The sequence below is a fragment of the Botrytis porri genome (assembly GCF_014898465.1).
Source record: "Botrytis porri strain MUCL 3234 chromosome Unknown BPOR_010, whole genome shotgun sequence".
In the NCBI taxonomy this organism is placed as follows: domain Eukaryota; kingdom Fungi; phylum Ascomycota; class Leotiomycetes; order Helotiales; family Sclerotiniaceae; genus Botrytis; species Botrytis porri.
In genome coordinates, this window is record NW_024066084.1 from 450355 (window position 1) to 471831 (window position 21477).

Here is a 21477-nt window from a genome sequence, read left to right on the forward strand (position 1 = left end):
GGAAATACACGATATCGCACGGTATAAATCTAGAGTCCTAACACATTCAACTCATTCAGCGCACTCAACCCATACAATCTAGACGACCTCGAATCCCCAAATCACCAATTCACAGAATCAAAATCAAATTGGATACGCTGTTCCAGAAGAGATTAATCAGTTCCAGGTTTTCCTTGATGTAGATTTGATCTGGATTGCGAGAATGAGAATGAGGAAATGCAGTATGAGGATCTTTCGGGATGGATGGATACTAGAATGAGGATATGAGATTGGAAATGAAGTATGAGGATCTTTCGGGATGGATGGATACTAGAATGAGGATATGAGATTGGAAATGAAGTATGAGGATCTTTCGGGATGGATGGATACTAGAATGAGGATATGAGATTGGAAATGAAAATACGAGGGGAAAGGGGAAGAGACAGAGGGAGAAGAAGATAAGAAGGGAAATGGGAGAAGGGAATTGAAGAGGAAGATGACGATGTGAGGAGGGAGATAGAGGAGGGATATCGAGAAGGAGAAGGATGGGATGGGGCGTGGTTGGTGGAGGACGAGAAGAATGAGTTTGAAGGAAACGAGGAGCAATATAGCCTGATATTTTTACGAGCATCTAATCAAACGAGTCTTAATATATTCTTGAAATCAACATCGATTCCGGATATCTTCTTACTCTTACTCTTAAGCTAACATCACCACTAAGGATAAGAATAGAAACAATCTCTAGCGTCTCGACTCTAGATTTCTGAAATCTAGATAATGTTATGCATGAAGTTTAATGTATGTATGTATGTATGTATGTATTAGGATTGTTTAATGAAGATGAAGTGTGAAGATGTTATATATGATCTTAGGGAATTGAAGAAATGAAAGGGGTTTTGAAGAGGGGAGTTTGAGTTGAGTGTTATGTAGAAGTATGGTTCAACGATTGATTTGGATTTGATTTGATTTGATTATCTATTTACGTAGATATTGGTATTTGAATTTGGATCGTATATTAAAGATTAAGAATTAAACTGTACTACATCCACATCACCCCAACAAACCCACCCATCATAAATCATTCTTCTACCTCACCACAAAAAATCCATTCACACCCACCCCCTCATCCCTCAACCTATCCACCTCCATCCTCAACCCCATCTTACCCAAAGGTACTCTGTCCAACTCCCTCTGCGCCCTCAACCTCACATCCGCATATCCCGTCGTAGCTCTCTCCAACAATCCTCTTGCCTGTCCTTCCCCCATCTCCGGTGCAAAAACCGGCTGATCCAGTATCGTCTGCGCAAAAATGATATCATTGAGTGAAGCTACCAATTCCTCTTCTATCTCATTTGCAGATATAGGATGCGCATCTGGACGTATAAATCCCATAACTTTGATTTCCAAATTCTTCATATCGTAGGCTTGAGAGTCGAAACAATCGGATATGAAATGAATTTTGAATTTTCTTTTGCTGGCTTCAATAATCGTTGCTTTGTGAAGATTTGAGGCTTGCATTGGTAATGAAGATATTACGGTTTGAGACCAGATATCCGTATCGAGACGTGATGCTCCTTTACCAGGACATCGTCGAATCCATGCGAAATAATGACCTCGGAGTTGATGGGATATATGTTCTGCAACGCCGGATAAAGTCATGGTAGGCATACTGAAATAATCTCCCACTTTCATTTCAATCTCAGATCGTGCGATGAAACAAATTGGATAAGGCGGTCTTGGTCCCGACTCGTTATCTCCACTTCCAGCTTGATTATATGAGAAACTTCTCGCTTCCTTATATTGAATATTTCCATTTGTGATGGTCGATTTCACCATATCTTCTGTTCCACTTTTTCCATAAAGTTCCAAGGCTGCATCCTTCCGGGTTTTAGAAGGCATAAAAGGTTGAGCAACTTTCATTGCAGTAGCTGTAACTGGAGAAACCAATCCTCCAATTGTCTTGTTGGCATAAACAGTCATAGCCATAGCCCCAAATTCCAATGGTAAAGTACTCAAACTCGCACCTCTCATTGAAGAAGGACTTGTCGAAGCAGAAAGAATACGGAAAACAGGACTTGGACATAAAACTTTTTTCTTCTCGCCCTGACAAAGTACAAGGTGGAAATACCCATCACTTGCTTCGACCGGTATGCGGACTACAAGAGTCTCGCGCAATATATGTTTGGGATGTTTTGTTTTTTTCAAAAATTTCTTGATATCTCGCTGCCAGGCTCGCTCATCACTCTCTTTCAGTTGCTCTGCTGAGATGGGGATCGTCGGTGTAACGTTAATCCAACTACTATTATTTCCTACAAAAGCTTTCAGACGCATCCCAGTATTTCCAGACCACCCTTTGTCTTGAAGCCATACCTGCCGATCTAGTGGTAAGGGTGCATCCGAGAAGATTGAAACTGTAAGGGTTGTGGAACAACCTTGATAAAATACTAGACCATGTGAATGTCGTAGAATAGAAAAGTGTTTTGTGCTTTCTGGTGGATGTGATATGAGTCCTCCCGCAAAATGCCGTGCTTCTTGAAATGCTTTTGAGACGTAGGATGTGGATGGAGTGGATGATAGTTCTGATGATATTTCGTTTGCGATTTTGGGAACGTCATAGGGGGCTGGTAAATTTAAAGGGGCCGCGGGGGCAGAAATTGTTCTTTCAATAGTCGTACTTGTTTGGGTGATTTGAAGGGTCTCAAAACCGGCGAGTGGAATAGAAACTGTTTGCGATTGCGACACCAAAGTTTGAGCAGCATTGTTGTCACCATATTTCCCCGCTTTGTCGTCTTCTGGTAGATATCGACCATACTTCGTCGAATTATCGATATCGCTTCCCAAGGGCGTCACCGTATTCGTTTGGGGTGTTACGGGCTTGCGCTGAATTCGAGAGGGGCTCGCACCATTGTAAGGCCGTAATGGCCTCGGGGTCTCACTGTATGCTGGTGGGGGCGAATCATGATCCATTTGAGTTTGTTTGTTAATTGACCATCACTTTTCGTGATGCCAAACCGCCGATTTGAGTCCCCATTTCATTAAAATGAGTCGTTGCAGTATCATAATCGCCAAGATAGATGACTGTCGGAAATGTTTCAGTAATCTCGGTCAAAGCGTTAGTCAATATCTTGAAAGATATTGGCGGTGAAATCTGGTGAATTTGGTCGTTATCATATGAGCCATTATATTCACTTCCAGAAACCTCATATATGAATGAATATTTTGATACCTTTCTGGTGGTTCAGCCTTAATGTATGGTTTGCCATGCGCCCAAAAGATGTTTCGTGCATGCAAGCTTATTTTCCCCACCAAATCCACTGTGAACGTGCCTCAGTGCTTCTCACGCCAGGAACCACGGGGTCGAACGATAAGTTGCATACCAAGTGAACTAACTACCTTGTAAATCCTTTGGCACCTTTGGATATTCTAATTCGAATTTACCAGTGAACCGCTTTCGATATTCCAATTCAGATTCAAAATTAAGTTCTTTTGGTATTCACTTCAGAATGGACAATCAAGACCTCCTCCTGATATCCAAATCGAAATTGACTCATCAAATTCTTCTAATGTTCAAATCCAGATTAGACAATTAAGTTCTTCGAGTAACCCAATTCAAATTTGATATTCAAATGCCTAGGATATCATTTTGGTGTGCGATTCATTACATTCAGTGGAGCCCCTTCACCAGATCCAAAATAAGCGAAACACCGAAATCAAAATCAGATTTTTCGTAATTGTAAAAAGTGAAGGAATAATTTTCATAACCTGTGTTGGTAGTATGCAATACATTTGCTTCTGTTTTCCGCAGGTTTTGTATTTGATACAATCTGAATGAGATGTCAAATTTCGAATGAATATCTAAAATGACGCACTCGAAAGCAGTCCATACATATTAGCATTTCTCACCCCCATAACCTCAGGACTAAAGTTTCATGTTACGCAACCGAATCACCAGAACAATGCTGCTACGCTCCACACTTTGATATACTGAAATAGCAGCCACAACAAACGCCAAATAGAATTAGGCCGAATGGTCCAGTGGTAGGATTGTTGTTTCGGGATACTCTCCCCACGTATACTCGTGATAGAATATGACAGATCCCGGGTTCGAACCCCGGTTCGGCCCTCCATTTTTGCCAGCTTGTATGTGTTTTGTTTTGCCTTTTAAAGCTTTTGATATCGAGTATCTTGGTTGGAATCACTGAAATTTGGAGTTTTGACATTTCTCTTGCGTCTTGGTGGGGTACACGAATGAATGACTAATGATGCCTATCTAAATGAGGGTTGCAGATGCGATTTATACAGATTAGGAAAAACATCGAATTCTATTTAACGTTCTTTCCTTTTGTGGTTCTATACAAAAATTCGAACGTTCCTAGTCCTAGTAAGACTAATAGAAATTACCTGTCTGATCAATTTCTCAACCCAAAAACTGTTGAATTCCATAGCGATAATACATGGGGAACCGAAACCCTACGGGACGGAAAAGGAGGAGGGCTCGGAGGGGTCTCTCTCCCCTTAGAAGCTCTTCGAACGTGTGGAGTAATATAAAAATCGGACCTACCCTCGCTACCGAAACGTTCGAAAATTTCTCTCTCACGTAATGGGATATGGTTGTTTTTCAACATTTCTGAATCTCAAACCTTACAATATACAAACCTTAAAGCAATCAAAATAAACATTGTTCGAGGATGATCGATTATTGATAAATTGATACAAGTGTGCTCCGATCATCTAGATCACTTATCACCAATAATACTATCCAATAATATACACATCTAAAGTACACTACCAATATCATTTTTGATCAATCGTTTCAAAGCCTTATGATACAATATGAACACATCTAAGCCCGTCAATTGATTTTCTCTAAGGGACCTGATTGGTTACTGGTCAATCTATGTATCGGTTCATAATGTGTGTTCTAATCAGACAAAATTACAATAGTGTTGAGGGCCTGATAGTCATTCACATCTCGTTGACCTCATCTTCCTGTGGATTAGGTGAAAGTAATGCCATATAGTTCTGGCGATTGTAACTTTGAGGGAACTAGTTGTAGCAGTTTACACTCCTGACTTGTAGATTTTTAAGATCCTGAGTAATTTCGTTAATACATACATACATACATACATAACCTTGGGAACTACTCTATAAGTAATTAGAAGTTAGACGATTGATTACACGAGTGATGCAACATTTCTGGATAGATCTTGTAACACTGGAAGAAGCTCATATTGTGATTGCTCATTGGATGACGAGGGCCTCAATATCCAATAATACAGATGGTATAGTTCAGCAATGAATGATTTTTGGTTACAAGATGAATTCGATTACTGGATTCATGTCGAATGCCTGGATTTATTGAGAGCTACAATATCTAAGCAGTAAGTAGCCCAACGTCTCGAGTTGCGAGAATTCGAAGTCGGATGAATTTGATCCGGATTGCAGCAGGACTATTTCATAAGTCTTTAAGGCTACAGGCTAGAGTCTGGTTTGGAATGCATATGTGTATGTTGTGTGTACGTATTCATCTTGATATCATCCAAGTACAGTTATCCTATCACAGTCTAAAATATCTGGAGTACAATGCATTCTGTATGGTTGGTTATTCAAAAGAGATGTAGGTTGTACAATAACCTCCTCCATGGAATGATTGATTCCAAAACCTGAACGGTTACACTCACTTCTACTCAGAAACGAAGTCATCGAGGTATGAAATAGACGTCGACGTTGGAGCCTGAATATCTGGGAGTATTTAGTTAAAGAAGACTGCTCAGTCGTATACTTGTTTGGTTTTGAATTTGGGGAGGAGGCGAATGAATTCCAGTCTACTTGCTCTGAGTCCGACAGATAGATCTGAAGGACGTAAGTAAAGTAGCAAGCGGAGTAACCTGCATATATTTATTTCATGGAAAAGTACGAATCACATGAAAACATGTATCGGTCAGCTTGAAAGTTGACATCAAAAATTGAAGATAATGGCGCCTTCTGCGTAGACAGTAAAATGATTGCATTTAGATTGTAATTAACTTATGTTAAAAGGATAAGTAGCAAATGTAGAGGTATCATATAGACAGGTATCATTTCATAAAGACTGTTGCTCTCAAAACATTCAATAAATGTAACCTTCGCTTCCAAACACCTAAATCTTTCCCTCCCGAAGATAGCCGCCAAATCAACGCCCGAGACAAATTTTCTATTCATCACTTTCCTCAACAGGTCCACCCATACTTGCAGGTTTCTCTGTAAGTGCTCTCGTAATTCGTGCGTAGAATCTAGCAGCTTGTGGTCTTGGAAATTCTATCTCATCAACAAGATAGTCTGGTAATAGATCCAATAAGGGTTTATCTCTACTCGGATCCAAAAGTGGCGTATATCGACAATCTGGATCACCATCTGCCATTTTCTCGCTCTCAACGCCTAGTTTGAAGTGAAGAGCTAGTATTAAAGTCAGTACAAAGTCATCATCTCAAGAGGACGTAGCGCAACTTACTACCGTTACGACCTGTCTGAATACAATCAAAAATATCTTCTTCGGTTTCTCGTTTGACACCACGTATGATTAGTCCCGTTAAATCACTGTATAGGTCTTCCTTCAATTGAGCGGCTTGTGCAGCTTGAGCTGCTTCTTGACTTCCAATAATGCGCATACCACCATTAGCTTTTATAGCACTGCCTGGAACCTTGTTACTTGCGCTTTCGTATGACGCTGTTATTTTACGATTTGCTGCAAGCTTGGTTGATAATGTCTTGTTCTCCACCTGTGCTTCTGATAACGACAATTCCAGTTGATGAATTTGGGCTTGTAAGTTCGTGACTAATGCGTCTTGCGATTCAATTGTTTTCTTCAAACTTCGAGTTTCCTTTGCTAAAGAAGTTTGAGTTGCTAGATTGGCCTTCAAAGAAGCGATAAGTTCATTCGACGCTACTCAAGGTTAGTACCCGATTGATTTCCTAGCACTAAAGTTTCGTACCTTTTGTCTTTTCCTCCGCCGCCTTTTTATACCGCTCAAAAGTTTTCTCTGCTTCCTTGACCCCGACCTCTCGAAGATCTTGATATTTTACCTCCACATGCTCAAGTTTCTTTGAAAGTTCGCCAAGCCTGCGTCTGACAGCTGGCTCATTCCTCTCTGTATCCGAAACACTCCCCGCTCGGTGCCGCGAAACGGACATCTGTCGTTGCCGTGATCCGTTGTGCGAGCGAGATTCTTTCCTTTTCACCTCAGGTATGCTATCTTCTTGTTCCAGTTCTTCGATATCTTCTTCCAATTCCATTTCTGTTTCTGGTACTTGAGTTTCTTGAATAACCTTTTCAGGCGACTCTTGTTCTGTAACAGGCTCCTCTTGTACCCTTGCTTTGCCCTTTCTTCCAGGCCTACCCTTTTTGCTTACGGGTGCTACGATTTCTTCTGCGATTTCTGGTTCGGGAACCACTGTTTTAGCGGCTCTACCTCGAGTCGCAGTCGATTTTTTCGTAACTTTTGCTTCAACTTCCCTTGGCGCAGTGACCTCACCATCTAGTTCATCACCCGAAACTGCATCCTCCATATTGACGTCTTCTTTCTCATCAATTTGCTCTGCCTCCTTCCCAGTATCCTTCTGTCGATTTATTTTGGCTGTATGAACATTCTTTCTTCCTCGTTTCGCCTGGGGTGATGATTCTGGCGTTGGCTTCCCATTGATTCTTCCACTTGCGCGACGCGCCGGAGACTTTATTTTTGTAACTTTTGATGGAGCAGTCTTAGGTCTTCCTCGTGCTTTCTTCGCAGCCGTATTATCTTTTGATTGTTGTTTCGACATTGTGCGCTCTACCAATTGACCATCCTCTGAGTCTGACCCTATCAGTCCTGCAAGTGTTGAGTTCTTGAACTTCGACATTTAATGTGAACAATGCGCTTGGATTGCGACGCGAGATGAGTGAATGAGTAACGCGATTTTAGCGGTGAGGCCATGTAATTGCGAATATCGTCTTAAGTTGGTAGAGTTTGATTCGCTGGAGTGGTTTGATTTGCGACAATTGAGAATTCAAATGAGAAGATTTAATAAGTGCAACTGCTGAGGCCACTGGGTAGTTCCATCCAAAATCGAGGGGAAACCTCTTGCCAAAGTAAACAAAGTTAAACGAGTGGCTTCTGTGGCTCATCGGAATTTACCCTTGCAGATCCGTGGTCTGAGCACGTGTCAAAGCCTCTCAAGTTTTTTCAGCCACATTAGACACCGAACAAACGCCACAGCACAAGCAAACCGTCGCGATTTCGAGTCAGCTATTCAGTTCTTCTTAGACGAACAACTATAAAATCGCGTTTCTGATACACTTTATTCTTAAAACTCCCTTTTCGAAGCATCGAAGCATTGAGATTAGGTGGCCCATACTGTCTCTGAGTTTTGCGCGTCATGATGGGGGATGGTAATAGTAGGAAGTATGGCCTCTTACAAGATTTATTATTGATCGTTGTTTCTGTGAGTACGCCCTGAAGATCCTCACAATTTGCTTTACAACGACTAATGTAACTGACATTCATAGACTGCCTCTTTTTACTATGTCGCAAAGAGTTTAATACCGGCTCTACCCTTTCAGAATGATGCTGAGAAAGAACAACACGAAGAAGCAAGATTAAAAGCCGCGGCGAATCTGCGAAGACTGAACAGAAGGGATAGTGATGATGATTCAGACTCAGAGGAGACAGTCTCAGGGAGAGGAAAGTCTCGCCGCCCTCGCAAGGAAGATTTGATCCTCGATCAATATGAAAATCAGATTGCCATGGAAGTTGTAGCTCCAGAGGACATTCCTGTCGGTTTTGATGGTGAGTACCCTTTGCAAAAAAGTAAATACTAAGGTGCTGATGTTATACAGACATTGGTGGTCTGGACGATATTATCGAAGAATTGAAAGAATCCGTTATATACCCTCTTACGATGCCTCATTTATACTCGCATTCATCCCCTCTTTTATCTGCACCTTCAGGTGTATTATTATATGGTCCTCCAGGGTGCGGCAAAACTATGTTGGCAAAGGCTCTGGCGCATGAAAGTGGAGCTTGTTTTATCAATTTGCATATTTCGACTCTGACAGAGAAGTGGTATGGCGATTCAAATAAGCTGGTCCGCGCAGTATTTTCTTTGGCCAGAAAGTTGCAACCCAGTATCGTGTTCATCGATGAGATAGATGCAGTATTGGGACAAAGACGAAGTGGTGAACATGAAGCCAGTGGTATGGTCAAAGCAGAGTGAGTAAAATCTTGCCAATCTTTCATAATTCTAGCTAACGATTCTAGGTTTATGACACTCTGGGATGGTCTCACTTCATCGAATAAAAGCGGATTGCCAGCTAGAATCATGATCCTTGGTGCTACAAATCGAATTCAAGATATTGACGAGGCAATCTTACGAAGAATGCCCAAGAAATTCCCTGTCTCATTACCTTCGAACTCGCAAAGAAGGCGTATATTGAATTTGATTCTCAAAGATACAAAAACCGACCCGAATAACTTCGATATTGAATATCTTACAAGAGTTATGGCTGGTATGTCAGGAAGTGATATCAAGGAAGCATGTAGAGATGCAGCTATGGTTCCAGTTCGAGAATTCATCAGAGAACAGAGGGAAAGAGGTATATCCATGAGCGGGGTCGACCATTCGAATGTTCGAGGTGTACGGACAGAGGATTTTTTCGGTAGAAAAGGGGGCGGACAGATCATTAAAGACAATCATGCACGACACATAGCTGCAGAAACTACATCAACAACAAGAGGCACGACTTCTAGTGATGGATATGAAGATGTTGAAGAGAGCGTTGCTGAATCAATGGATTAACGAATTTATCACGTATATCTGGTCATCTAAGTACAATCTCGTTGTAATATACTAGGTAGCTATGCACGGCGTTTGGAGGGTTGTAATGATATAGAAACAAAGAAAGGAAAACTTCTTTTCTTTTCTCTTCATGATTCAATGAAACTAACTTATACTTCATGATGATTTAAATTACCAAGCTTCACCAATTCTTACCTTTACGGATTAACATCATCCACCTTTTGGGCCGCATCGAAATGATACTACTGTAATTCTTCACTTCGCTCGTTTACCTCCTATTCATCATTATTATTGTTATACCCCTCTCTATGTGAATGCTTACCATCATCCCTATCTTGAGGCGGATTGTGATAAGTGAGCACGTCATTTTTAGCGTCAAACAACCCCACATCTTCAGAGTCAAAGTCCGATTCACGGCGCTACGGAATCTTGCCTACAAAGTTATATCTGGGGAACCAAATTTCTGAGTCTTACAAACAAAACCGATACTTTCTTACATACTTTTATCGACCATAACCATTTGTTCAAATTACAAGAGTTTGATATATTATACCAGTCTTCAATCTCAAGTCCAAGTTCGATTTATCATTTATCATCCTCTTGAATCATTGCTGCTTCAATTGAAATTTCCCCGCTTCTACAATCTCACACGACCTTGAAACACAATACCAACATGTCTTCACCATCAGGCTCCTCACAAGCATCTGGAGCTGGCAAAGCCAATGGTGCCCTCAAGAAAGGATTCCCGCAAATTGACCTTGATGGCCACAACCTTCCTCCCTCGCCTGCACCATCCAGTCCTCACAATGGCAGAAGATATGCCTTGGCCACCGAATTAGTCTACACCGAGACTAAGGATCAATATGGAGCTTCAAGCATGCCGATATATCAATCTGCCACATTCAAACAAAATCTGGCAGGTGGTGGATCAGAATATGATTATACACGTTCCGGAAATCCTACAAGAACACATCTGGAACGACATCTCGCGAAGATCATGAACGCTAACCGTGCGCTGGTCGTTGGTTCTGGCATGGGAGCATTAGATGTTATTACACGAGTTTTACGACCCGGAGACGAAGTTATCACAGGAGACGATCTATACGGAGGTACCAATCGATTGTTGACATACTTGGCTGCGAATACTGGAATAATTGTACACCATGTTGATACGACTACACCTGATAAAGTCAAAGCAGTCTTGGGTCCTAAAACGGCTATGGTTTTGCTCGAGACACCAACCAATCCCTTGATAAAGATTGTCGATCTTGCGACAATTGCAAGGACAGCACACGAGTTGAATGAGAAAGCTCTAGTTGTCGTTGACAATACCATGCTTTCTCCTATGCTGTGCAATCCCTTGGATCTCGGCGCAGATATAGTCTATGAGTCAGGCACAAAATATCTCTCTGGGCATCACGATATCATGGCTGGTGTTCTAGCTTTCAATGACCCCGCCATTGGAGACAAGATGTACTTCACAATTAATTCTACTGGTTGCGGACTCTCACCAAACGATTCATTCTTACTCATGAGGGGAATAAAGACTTTGGCAATCCGTATGGAACGACAACAAACAAACGCCCAAGCGATTGCTGAATTTCTTGAAACACATGGTTTCCGTGTAAGGTATCCTGGCTTGAAATCCCATCCTCAATATGATCTTCACTGGTCCATGGCTCGTGGAGCTGGAGCTGTATTATCTTTCGAAACAGGCGATGTTACTCTTTCTGAGAGAATTGTTGAAGCAGCAAAGTTATGGGGTATTAGTGTCAGTTTTGGTTGTGTCAACAGTCTGATCAGCATGCCTTGCCAAATGAGTCATGCTAGTATTGATGCGAAGACCAGAAAGGAAAGACAGATGCCAGAAGATATCATTAGATTGTGTGTAGGAATTGAGGACGTGAATGATTTAATTGATGATTTGAGCCGCGCTGTAAGTACACGTCGATAAGGATCCACTTCATAATGCTAACTCTACATAGCTTGTTCAAGCAGGTGCTGTGAAGGTAACTCTTGATGGATTTCATGCTGTAGATACAGCTCAAGCTATTGCCGAGGTACCAATAGCCGAATCGGATGCTGCAGCAGCTCCATTGTAACGAATGGTTTAATGTACATTGCCAAGGCGTTCACGGAGTTGTGGGATGATTTTGATACACAACTAGCAAATGTTTTGAGGTTGCCAAAATGAAAAGGAGCTAGATATTTAGATACACCGCCATAAATGAGGAGTAATTGATCAATCAGATCAGTGTCTTGTGTAACTTTGAGACAAGCGCCTCGAGCTTCAATAAAAAGCAATTAGTGATTCACAAAGCATGGTCCTGATATCGGGACTTTACTGTGATGCAAGGTGGAGGTGGCTCGTTGTGTATCAATACGCCACAAAACAGTAATTTCCCAGCTGGAATGTTTCCGACCCTTCAACAATTGATTTCTATTTAAGATCTCACATCCACATGCTTTCTCACCGAGTTTGGCTTTGTTAATGAAGGAAAGTCTCGTGTTAGAGTCGAGGACTCAATGTTGTTCGTATCCGGCTACGAAGAGCATCCTCTTCAATGTCATATTGCTTTTATGTACGACTGCTATGGCAAAATTAAGCTTTTTAGCTGTGCTTCTACATGTCATCCAAGTTGATGCAATTCCTTGGGAAGCAGCTCCTTCAACATCGATCGCAAGTCGGACTACGTCTTGGCTACCGGTTCAAACACCAAGCCCTTCTTTGATTACAGCGTCGTTTTCCAGCGCCAATCATACATACGAGTCGCCAAATATTTGTGGATGGGTAGATCACAACCCTGGTTTGTACTGAATACTCATCAATCTTGTACAACGATGTTAATCAAAATTAGATAATTCATATACATGTGGGGGTTCCGCAACCTGCTTTTGGAATTCTTCTCTTAAATTAGTGGGATGTGGACATACGAAGTCGATAGATTATTTCACCTCTTGCATTCCCTACAAGGCACTTAGGTATTGTGATAGCTCTTGCTTTGCGAATCCGAGTATTGTTCGTTGGTATGTTTTGCTACAATTCTTTTCGGACCTATTCTGACACTTTGTAAAGTGGCTCCGATATTCCCTACTGCGCAACTCCTCTTGTCGGGCCCGAAGGAAACTATTCAATCCTTGCATGCCAAGGACATAAACCATATGGAAGATCCGATATCAACTTGGTGTACAAAGGACAAACAACAGTCGGTCACCTTCTCAGATATCTTGGTGCAGACGGTATCATCACATATGCTACGCATACACCGATAATGCCATCATTGACCGCACCAAGCACGGGAAATCGTTCATCCTTTGGACTCGACGGCGTACCAGTACAAGTCTCAAGCACATTCTACCAAAACCCATCATCCAATTGCCATTCTAGACTCTATCATGATAGAATCAGTGATATGAGTGCCGTCCCCGAAGCAGCTGTCGTGGCAGGGACTATTGTAGGGAGTCTGGTGGTTATATGTGCAGTATCTGGCTTGATTTTGTTTATTGTTTATAGATATAGGAGACGGATGCCGACTGCTAATATGCAGGCGGATCTTGATATGATGCCGCTGGAAGAATTGGTGGGGAGGAAAACTAGTAATAGCCGCTTGTGTGGGCCGGCACCTTGTGGATCGACACAACCACGAAGGTTCTAGCTGGTGTAATGCTTTATCGGTCATTATATGAGATCTTACAGTGTTTTAGGAAATCATAACTCCACATAGATTTAAAGTCGTGCTACTCAAAATATTTAATGACCTATAGATGGCTCAATGGACTGTTAAAGGCTACTGAAATTACTGAGTCATTGACACTGAGAGGCCAAGCTAATCGAGTGAAATCTTTGATGAGCAAAGCCTACTCTCTCATATATACTACCAGATGTGAGCGAAGATGATTTTTCGTTCCATCGTAATCAACAAAAAAGTCCAAAGGAATGTTCAGAAAACGTTTCGAGGCCATGTTCCAGAAGAAACGTAATCTCGCGGTAGACAACCACAAAATCCCAATACTCTTGGCTAAACACTCTCTCTTACATCTGAGTTTCCTGTCAACCATGATTCTTGATCAGATCAGCACACTTTTCTGCCACCATTGTAGCTGGCGCTTGTAGTGATGCGAAATAATCTGTGGGAATATGCTAGTATCACAAACTCTCAAACTTTTCACACCATGGACCTCCAGCTGATCGTCCGCCACTCCAGGAGATTCAGCATCATCCACAGGAGCCATCCTACAGCTAGAAGAATAGTGATATATCGTCCTGATCCTACGCCTTATAAATTTATCGATTTCCTCATCATTGTTATTCGTCGCATCTTTGGCCTGTTTATCTTCCGGGAAAGTAATGTTCTCTTGTAGCGGGAATCCAGAAGCCTTCATAGTCTCTGCAATTTTCAAGGAAAGTCGCACAGAGGCTCGGGCAACGACATAGTCTTCAGGATTTGATAGAATGCCAAAATCAACTTTCGGTCTATGGTGTGGGTCTGAAGACCCAAGACGAACGGTCCCTCGAGATTTTGGTTTCGCGAGAGTGGCCAAGATGGAGAACATACCCATTTTGGAAAATAAACGTTGGTGCTCCTCTAAATCATCCATGGCGGTGACGGCGAGAGGCATAAGCTCAATATCTGGAATCAAATCTTGAATCTGACTACTTGCTGTGGCAAGCTTTTTATTGTCAATTCCGGTATAGTCTTGGTCGAGTATTCTAGATTGAACGAATAGAGTTATATTGTTTATGGGCAAGCTGAGAATGCCGGAACGGAAAACTATGTGTTTGAAGGATTCAAGTACGCCTAGCATTGGATGGATCGTTAGTCTAGTGAGTGATTCTTTGACTGGAACCTTCCATGCAATTGGAATACCGTGATGATCGCTCTATCATAAGGTCAGCATGATATTCTCCATGAGTCATAAAATTGGAGAATTGACTGCGTACCAATCCGGATCCAACGCCTGGTAGGTCTTTGATAACACTGATTCCATGTTCTTCTAGATGTTTCCGGGGACCGATTACACTGTTGAATTTCATTGTCAGCTTGCCTGACCGTTTGACGAGTATTTGAAATCGAGAAATGGTGGTATACTTCAACATTAAGACTTGGGGTGTCCCTAGAGTGCCCGAGCAAACGATGACTTCTTTCTTGACTTTAGCCGAATATATCTTGTCAGATTTCGGATTAGAAAGTTTGAAGAAGACTCTATCGGGACGCAGAACTCTGTCCTCTTTTCAGAAGGCACTTCGTGATAAAACCGTGTTAGTGCAGAGTGTCAAATGCTCCTCTCTTTTCAAGACTATTTCTCGAGGAAGAAAGGTGTCGAAGGTAGATACTCTCTGTCGCTGCTCATTCACTGTAAAGAACACTGTTGGGAGCCCATCGACCATGACGTCAGGTGTGTTTGGGTCGTCAATTTGGACAAAGCCTAGGGCTTTAGCAGCGTTTGAAAAGCTGGGAAAAGTAAGCCTTGGCGACGCACGCAAACGAGACTTAGATATTGTAGATACTGGAATGTACTTACACTCGATATGCTGCGAACCTCCAAGTATGAAAAGGAAATTTCTGGGTAATCCATGGGCCTACACCGGGATCAGCGCCTAAAATTATGCCAGTAAGTATTGGCTAGAACTACACACCAGAAGTCCCACAATATTCCGACTTATGTGAGCCCACGACAGTCTCACTTTTAATAAAATAGGGCAAGAGCTTGCCATAAGTCCAATCCGGATGACCAAGCTGTGCCCAAGAATCATAGTCTGCAGCAGTACCACGTGTGTACACCATACTATTGATTCTAGAGCCTCCGCCCATAACTTCTCCGCAAAAATGCCAAGCTTCGGCGATCATCAAAATACTTCATAGGTTCGCATTCACAACTCGAAGCACCACCATCAGAGCGTAAGATGTTTGATGATACAATGGGTATGCGGGACATGAAGTTATCGCTGGCGGGCCCGCGCTCAAGAAGCAGGACAGCACATTTAGATCTTCACTCAATCGTGAAGTTAAGACACAAGCAGCTGTACCGCCTTTTGGTTTGGAGATGTTTGTCAGCTAGGAGTCAGGAAATTGTGATATGGAGAGATAGATTGTAAGTGAACAAGTGGAAAGACCTCCAATCGCGATATAGTCGTAGGCCTGACCATCGGCATATTCGGCGTGACGCTCGGGGTAATTTTTACCAAATGGCCACCACATAGTGAATTCTTCCGAGGACTTAGAAAGGATGATTCAAAGAAACAGTCTCAGTTCATAAATTTAACTCTGTTCAGGTGATTGACGTTTCTCGCGTCTAAAAAATCAAGTTAAAAAGAAACTGTAAACCAGTCTACGAAAAATAAAGCTTGGTTCTTGTTGTGGTTGTATTTGCGGAGAAATAGGGTGGATCAAAAATGGAGTCTTGATAAGTTTTGTTACTGTGCCGCATTCTGCTTACCCTAATTTCTCACGATATAACAACACATTACCAACAAACGCCGCGCTCTTACATTAGTGTATGAAATTCAAATCAATTTCATCGATTTCATCTGTCGGGGAGGATAGAGCATGTGCTTCGCCTGTCCCTTTATCCACCCTAGTAGAGACACCAAATCGCGCAGTCCAAAATATATCATTTCATCATATCCTACTACCTAGCAAGCACGTTGACTCTCGAGTAGGGAGAAATTGCATTGTTCGCGTGCGGCTTACAGAAATATACCGAAAACCCTCGACACGATGAGTTTAGAAGAGGCAGATATTCAATACTATGAAGAGATGTCTAATTTTGACTGGAGAAGCCATACCTTATAACCAAGCTGAGATCTCCAGCGTACTATCTTTGATCAACCAGGTTTCAAGGAAAAAGTAGCATTTTCAGTGGTTATTTACACGAAGACTACCTTGATGAGAAGAGCGACAAGTTTAAAATAGAGATCCGGAGTGAGTGGGGAATAAAAAGTTTCTTTCACTGTGACATTACTTCAGTCATCAAGTTGCCAATCGTGTAGATGAACACATGGGATCTGCTGCGGCTAGCTTTTGGAAATTGCTCAGAAAACCTATGTATGAGTTTACTGGCTAGAATTATTATAAATGGTATCAAGCAGAGAATTTGATTGTAAAGTTGTCATCCTGGTGTTTGGCATATAGCAAGTTGAGGAATCAGGAAAGTTTCATTCTCACCTGTTGTCGGTACAATTGCTTCTTCTATTCATTGTTACTGCCACCAAAATCTTTGTTGTGAATATCAATTTTAGTATTGTATTGACGCTAGTGGGTAAGATATTTGGAGATTCAACTACTTGCAAGATCAAGGATTTTCGAGAGAGAAATGGTGGCATAAGACCACTTCGGCGCAATCTGATATTCAACTACACTTAATTTTAAATTATGGGGGTTATTGACATGGCTTTATGGAAGTAAACGCCGCCTAACTCTTCTTGGCAGTGAGATTTACTTAGGTTTTTCTGGAAAGATTTTCTCGATTAATCTCCATATTCAGCAAATTTCGGGTGTGAAGCGCTTTCGCAATATAAAAGACACGATCAATTAAATCCGGATGATAGCATCGCTTTTCAACAGTGACCACTATACGGACACCCTAGGCAGTCAGAAGTTCTTCAAGTGAGCAACAAGAATCTTTGAAAATATCGATGTGGACCAGGCGTTCACATAAACTGGTATTGCCATCTATCTATTTTTTATCTAGCTGTCGATTTAAATTTCATCTACATGCTTGTTGCTGTCATTTTTCTAACGATACACGCCGAATTTGACGAAAGGGAAATAACACTTTAACTGTAAATTCACAAGGCCAATTCCGACCCAATTTTGTCAGCCCCAAAATGACTCTTCCACCCTGGGTTCTCTCTAACAAATGCTTAGATCTCCGAGAGCTGAAAGTAAATGCCATCTAGATGTATATAAAGAGCTATCAACTGAACTCGATGTTGAGATCACATGCGAGTCTGTCTATAGAATGGGGGTTAATCGTGATAATCTGTATTCACTCAGGCTACTAGCGGTCCGGGGCGTACATATAAATACGCCAGGTCTGCGACTATAAGCTAGCAAATGAGGAGTGCGATGCGATTTTTTCTTTGATTTGGATGACTCTTGCACACTGTTGTCTTTCAAGTTTACGAGCGTTGCGCGGATTCGCAGCTTAAGGGACCGTAATTTTGTTTCCGTACCTTAATCGACATTGCTACAAAATACATATTCTACTTTCCGTTTTGGTAGTGACAGTAAAGATGTCAAGCTTAACAGTAATGGGATTATGGGATGTTTGTTGTTATGGTAGTATTTATTATCCAAGCGTCTCAGAACTCCTTTAAGTATTACTTGTTGTGTTAAACCTCTTTTGACCGAAATGAATATACACATCAGAAGTGATTGTGTGGGCGTTCTAGAATTTTTCAGCATGTATAAACTCTGTTGATGGTGTATTTAATTTTGAGCTGATGCAGACATAGTGTGAATTGTGCCAAAGGTAAAACACCCCGAGCGAATTCGAGTTGATGTAGAAGATAATTAGCAATCAATATCACGGTATTTGAGAAAGCTAGTGAGAGATTTAAGAATGATTACTGCAGTCCAGGAGAATTTATCCTATAATATACTTTGGACGATCTCACATTCAGATCAAGTGATGATTAGGTATTGTTTCGATATTTCTTGTATATTGGCGTTGTAGATTGGCTTGACATGATTCTGAAATTTATGAAGATTACGTAAGCCATAGTCGCGTAATTCAGGAGACACATGATACACCGATTTCTTGGTGTGCATTAATCTAGAAAGCATGAATCAATTAAAGTAGGTGCACGATGCAGATAGAATATTGAGGCGTTTGGTGCTTCCAAGGAGAGAGAATGCAAGATGGTGAATGGAAAATCTTCGCGAGCTATGAAATGTTTGAGATGTTCACACAACTATTTAGTAGGACGTAATGTGATTCTGTAATAGCATAAATGGTGGAAATCTTCTCGCTCTCTACCACGAAGTTCTCTTTGAGACATTAAAGTCATTTCCCATTTAATTTTTACTCGAGGCTTATTTCGAAGTTGTTAATTCTCTTCATATCGATCCAAATTTATTCGGGATCCAGCTGGAATCAGCAATATATTGAACATTGCCACGTGATACTCAATTCATGTCTGAAGTTTTCCCGTGGGTTTGCACGTTCTATCTTTTTGATAGTGATACGCGCAGTGATGGTTCCTCCGAGGCGTGGAAACAGACATCGGATGGCATATACAACTTCGGACGTTGGTCAGAAAGTCTGTTGCAAACTCCTCGTTCTTTGCGTTCATATCTACAAGACTAGATAAATTGGATTCTCTGTGATTGAAAAACTCGAGAGTCATTAGATCGAGCGCAAATACGCGAAGCTTGGAACCGTTCGGCAGTCTGCTGTAAATATCTAAAACATCCGGTGGGCCAAGCGGATACTCGGTTCTTATTCTATCCATCACTTGGTCCATAAGTTCAGGAGGACAGATCTTGTCAGCCAGAATATATCGACGGATACCAGAAGCAATTTCTGGTGGTAGTCTATTCGTGTAGACCCAATCTACCAATACGTCGAAAGCTTCAGTGTTATCTTCTTGGAGTACCGCACTATTCGTTATGCTTTCTGAAAATCCTTTACTGAGTATCTTATCGAAATAGGGTACGCGAGTACATAGAAGTGATTTGTGAACTCGGAACAACTTCAATTCTTCCCCAACGCGGATTTCTACCATTTGGATTTCCGCTTTCCTAGTTAAATTAGATTAGCAAGATTTTCTTACGCCACCAAGCGTATATACATTTCCACAATGAAGAGACACTGTGCTCACTTAAAGAACGACGTTCTGGTCCCCGACTTCTTTTTCTTCGAGGGATCCATTTCGTTTTTCTTCCTAGTTGCTTGGCCTTTCTAGCATTAGCACACTCTGAGTTTAAAGCGAGACTGGGTAATAAAATAGTACCTTCAAGTGATCGATGAAGAGTCCCGGGTAATTTTGGATACGAGAAGTTAAATAACATAACAACTTATCGATATACCTTCAAAGGATCTTTATATGTCTCAAGGTTCTTTGTCGAGTTTTAGAAAATTGGTCTAGAGAATATTCGAGATCTAAGTAGGTTGCACATGCGAGAATATCCGACTGTGAAACATGATTCCACAACAGGGTGCATGATGATACCTGAAAGAAATAGAAATCGGAAGATTGATGAACACTATTCTAGGAAATTGGTGTTTACACTTCAGATGGCATCGCTTCACGCGATAATGTGAAGGGAGCAAAATTAGATGAATAAGGCGTTTGTATATTCTTCTATCTATGATGAAGAGTGATGTCCTTTGAACTCAACAAACACGTATTTACAATACTTTCCAGTCGTTCCCTAGGGTTGGGTTGGAAGAACTATTATAAACAATATATAATTTAGACTCCGATTAAATATGAAAGCTAGGGTAGGAAGAACACTGAATTATTCACTTTATAACCAGGGTCTGGAAATAAATTGCTGGAAGAAACTTTTTGAAAGTTTTCTTAGTAATGGTGTATGCATTCAAAGAATGTGTGGTCTATTTTCTGGCCTCAACACCATCCTCGAAATGAGATTCGGAAGAGGTTGGTAATTGGTAGGTTCACTTAGCATAAATTACATATTAAAATTTCACGATTCGAGAAATGAGCGTAAAGTTTAGACGAATTGATTGACTATGTCAGACTACAGAAGATTTATATGAGCTTAAGCCATTGCAGTCGCTCCCATTTCATCCCGTACAAAAATTCATGGATATCCTTCCCACTCCAGGAGGCTGGACACTCTTCGAATTTTAGCTCTATTTTCTTTCATTCAATAAACAACTGCAACTGATTCCTTCTCCATGAACATGATAAATGCTACCATCACCGGTTGATGGATCGGTTAGCACTGGGCCACCACGGACTTGATCTCGAACGGCTATGAGGAAATCTGCAGTCAGATCAGTCTCTTCTCTTATGATATCCACTAATTGGGCTAAAGGTGTTGATTCAGGCTCCTGCGTTAGGGAAAAATCAAACAGTAAGTCATTTAATACGTATAAACGTAGTTTTGAACTCGGCAACGATCTTCTGTAAACGTAGATTACCTGTCCAATTGAGATTAGAAGGTTGTGGTCTTTAAGAAACTGTTATAAAAGATTCATTATCTAATTCATAAGGTCTAATATATATAGTTTGTTCATGAATAAGTAAAAATTGATAATGTTCTAATTAAAACGAAATTCGTTAGACAAAATAAGATTTAATAATTGGAATAAATGATATTAAGAATATATTTATTTAAATAAAATATTAAACAAATTAGATAAATCTTTAAAAAACTTTATAAAACTATTCGAAGTTTTAGAAAAATAATTATTAAATATTTTATTAAAATAAGATATTTTGATATAAAGAATATACTTATATACTTAATAATGTATATAAATTGAATTGATATATAGATCAATTATTTTGATATTAATATTATTATTTATTACTAATATTATTCAAATGCTTAAAAGATAATTAAAAGTAACACTAATCTGAGAAATGAAAGCAACTTTGGAGTTAAATTCAGTTTCGTTTTTAGATTTATATTAGGTTTTGAGGAACAAATTAGTGATTTCTCTTTGTAGTCATGTTACAACGGATTAGTAACAGGCTGTAGAATCACTGAC

At 40.8% G+C, this 21477-nt stretch overlaps 7 protein-coding genes across 7 annotated transcripts; 3 read left to right on the forward strand and 4 right to left on the reverse strand.

Moving 5' to 3' along the window:
• Window positions 1–1065: 1065 nt before the first annotated feature.
• Window positions 1066–2946, reverse strand: EAF01_007598 (uncharacterized protein; the record flags this gene model as incomplete). The annotated part of the gene is made up of 1 exon (XM_038915854.1): window positions 1066–2946. The coding sequence occupies one exon, from the start codon at window positions 2944–2946 to the stop codon at window positions 1066–1068; it is 1881 nt and encodes a 626-aa protein (XP_038768325.1).
• A 3226-nt stretch (window positions 2947–6172) lies between these two features.
• Window positions 6173–7854, reverse strand: EAF01_007599 (uncharacterized protein; the record flags this gene model as incomplete). Its single annotated transcript, XM_038915855.1, has 3 exons — window positions 6173–6414; window positions 6470–6901; window positions 6951–7854. 3 exons carry the CDS (start codon window positions 7852–7854, stop codon window positions 6173–6175), a joined length of 1578 nt encoding a protein of 525 aa, XP_038768326.1.
• A 376-nt stretch (window positions 7855–8230) lies between these two features.
• EAF01_007600 (uncharacterized protein) lies at window positions 8231–9949 on the forward strand. Its single transcript, XM_038915856.1, has 4 exons — window positions 8231–8436; window positions 8501–8780; window positions 8831–9203; window positions 9252–9949. Exons 1-4 carry the CDS (start codon window positions 8371–8373, stop codon window positions 9787–9789), a joined length of 1257 nt encoding a protein of 418 aa, XP_038768327.1. The 5' UTR covers window positions 8231–8370; the 3' UTR covers window positions 9790–9949.
• Window positions 9950–10462: 513 nt separating this feature from the next.
• Window positions 10463–11891, forward strand: EAF01_007601 (uncharacterized protein; the record flags this gene model as incomplete). Its single annotated transcript, XM_038915857.1, has 2 exons — window positions 10463–11725; window positions 11775–11891. 2 exons carry the CDS (start codon window positions 10463–10465, stop codon window positions 11889–11891), a joined length of 1380 nt encoding a protein of 459 aa, XP_038768328.1.
• A 491-nt stretch (window positions 11892–12382) lies between these two features.
• Window positions 12383–13445, forward strand: EAF01_007602 (uncharacterized protein; the record flags this gene model as incomplete). The annotated part of the gene is made up of 3 exons (XM_038915858.1): window positions 12383–12596; window positions 12648–12816; window positions 12866–13445. The coding sequence occupies 3 exons, from the start codon at window positions 12383–12385 to the stop codon at window positions 13443–13445; spliced, it is 963 nt and encodes a 320-aa protein (XP_038768329.1).
• A 395-nt stretch (window positions 13446–13840) lies between these two features.
• On the reverse strand, window positions 13841–15638 carry EAF01_007603 (uncharacterized protein; the record flags this gene model as incomplete). Its single annotated transcript, XM_038915859.1, is given in 7 exon segments — window positions 13841–13930; window positions 13945–14670; window positions 14732–14810; window positions 14880–15018; window positions 15034–15242; window positions 15313–15388; window positions 15428–15638. The coding sequence occupies 7 exon segments, from the start codon at window positions 15636–15638 to the stop codon at window positions 13841–13843; spliced, it is 1530 nt and encodes a 509-aa protein (XP_038768330.1).
• Window positions 15639–18925: 3287 nt separating this feature from the next.
• Window positions 18926–19665, reverse strand: EAF01_007604 (uncharacterized protein; the record flags this gene model as incomplete). Its single annotated transcript, XM_038915860.1, has 2 exons — window positions 18926–19535; window positions 19616–19665. 2 exons carry the CDS (start codon window positions 19663–19665, stop codon window positions 18926–18928), a joined length of 660 nt encoding a protein of 219 aa, XP_038768331.1.
• Between the last annotated feature and the right edge of the window lie 1812 nt (window positions 19666–21477).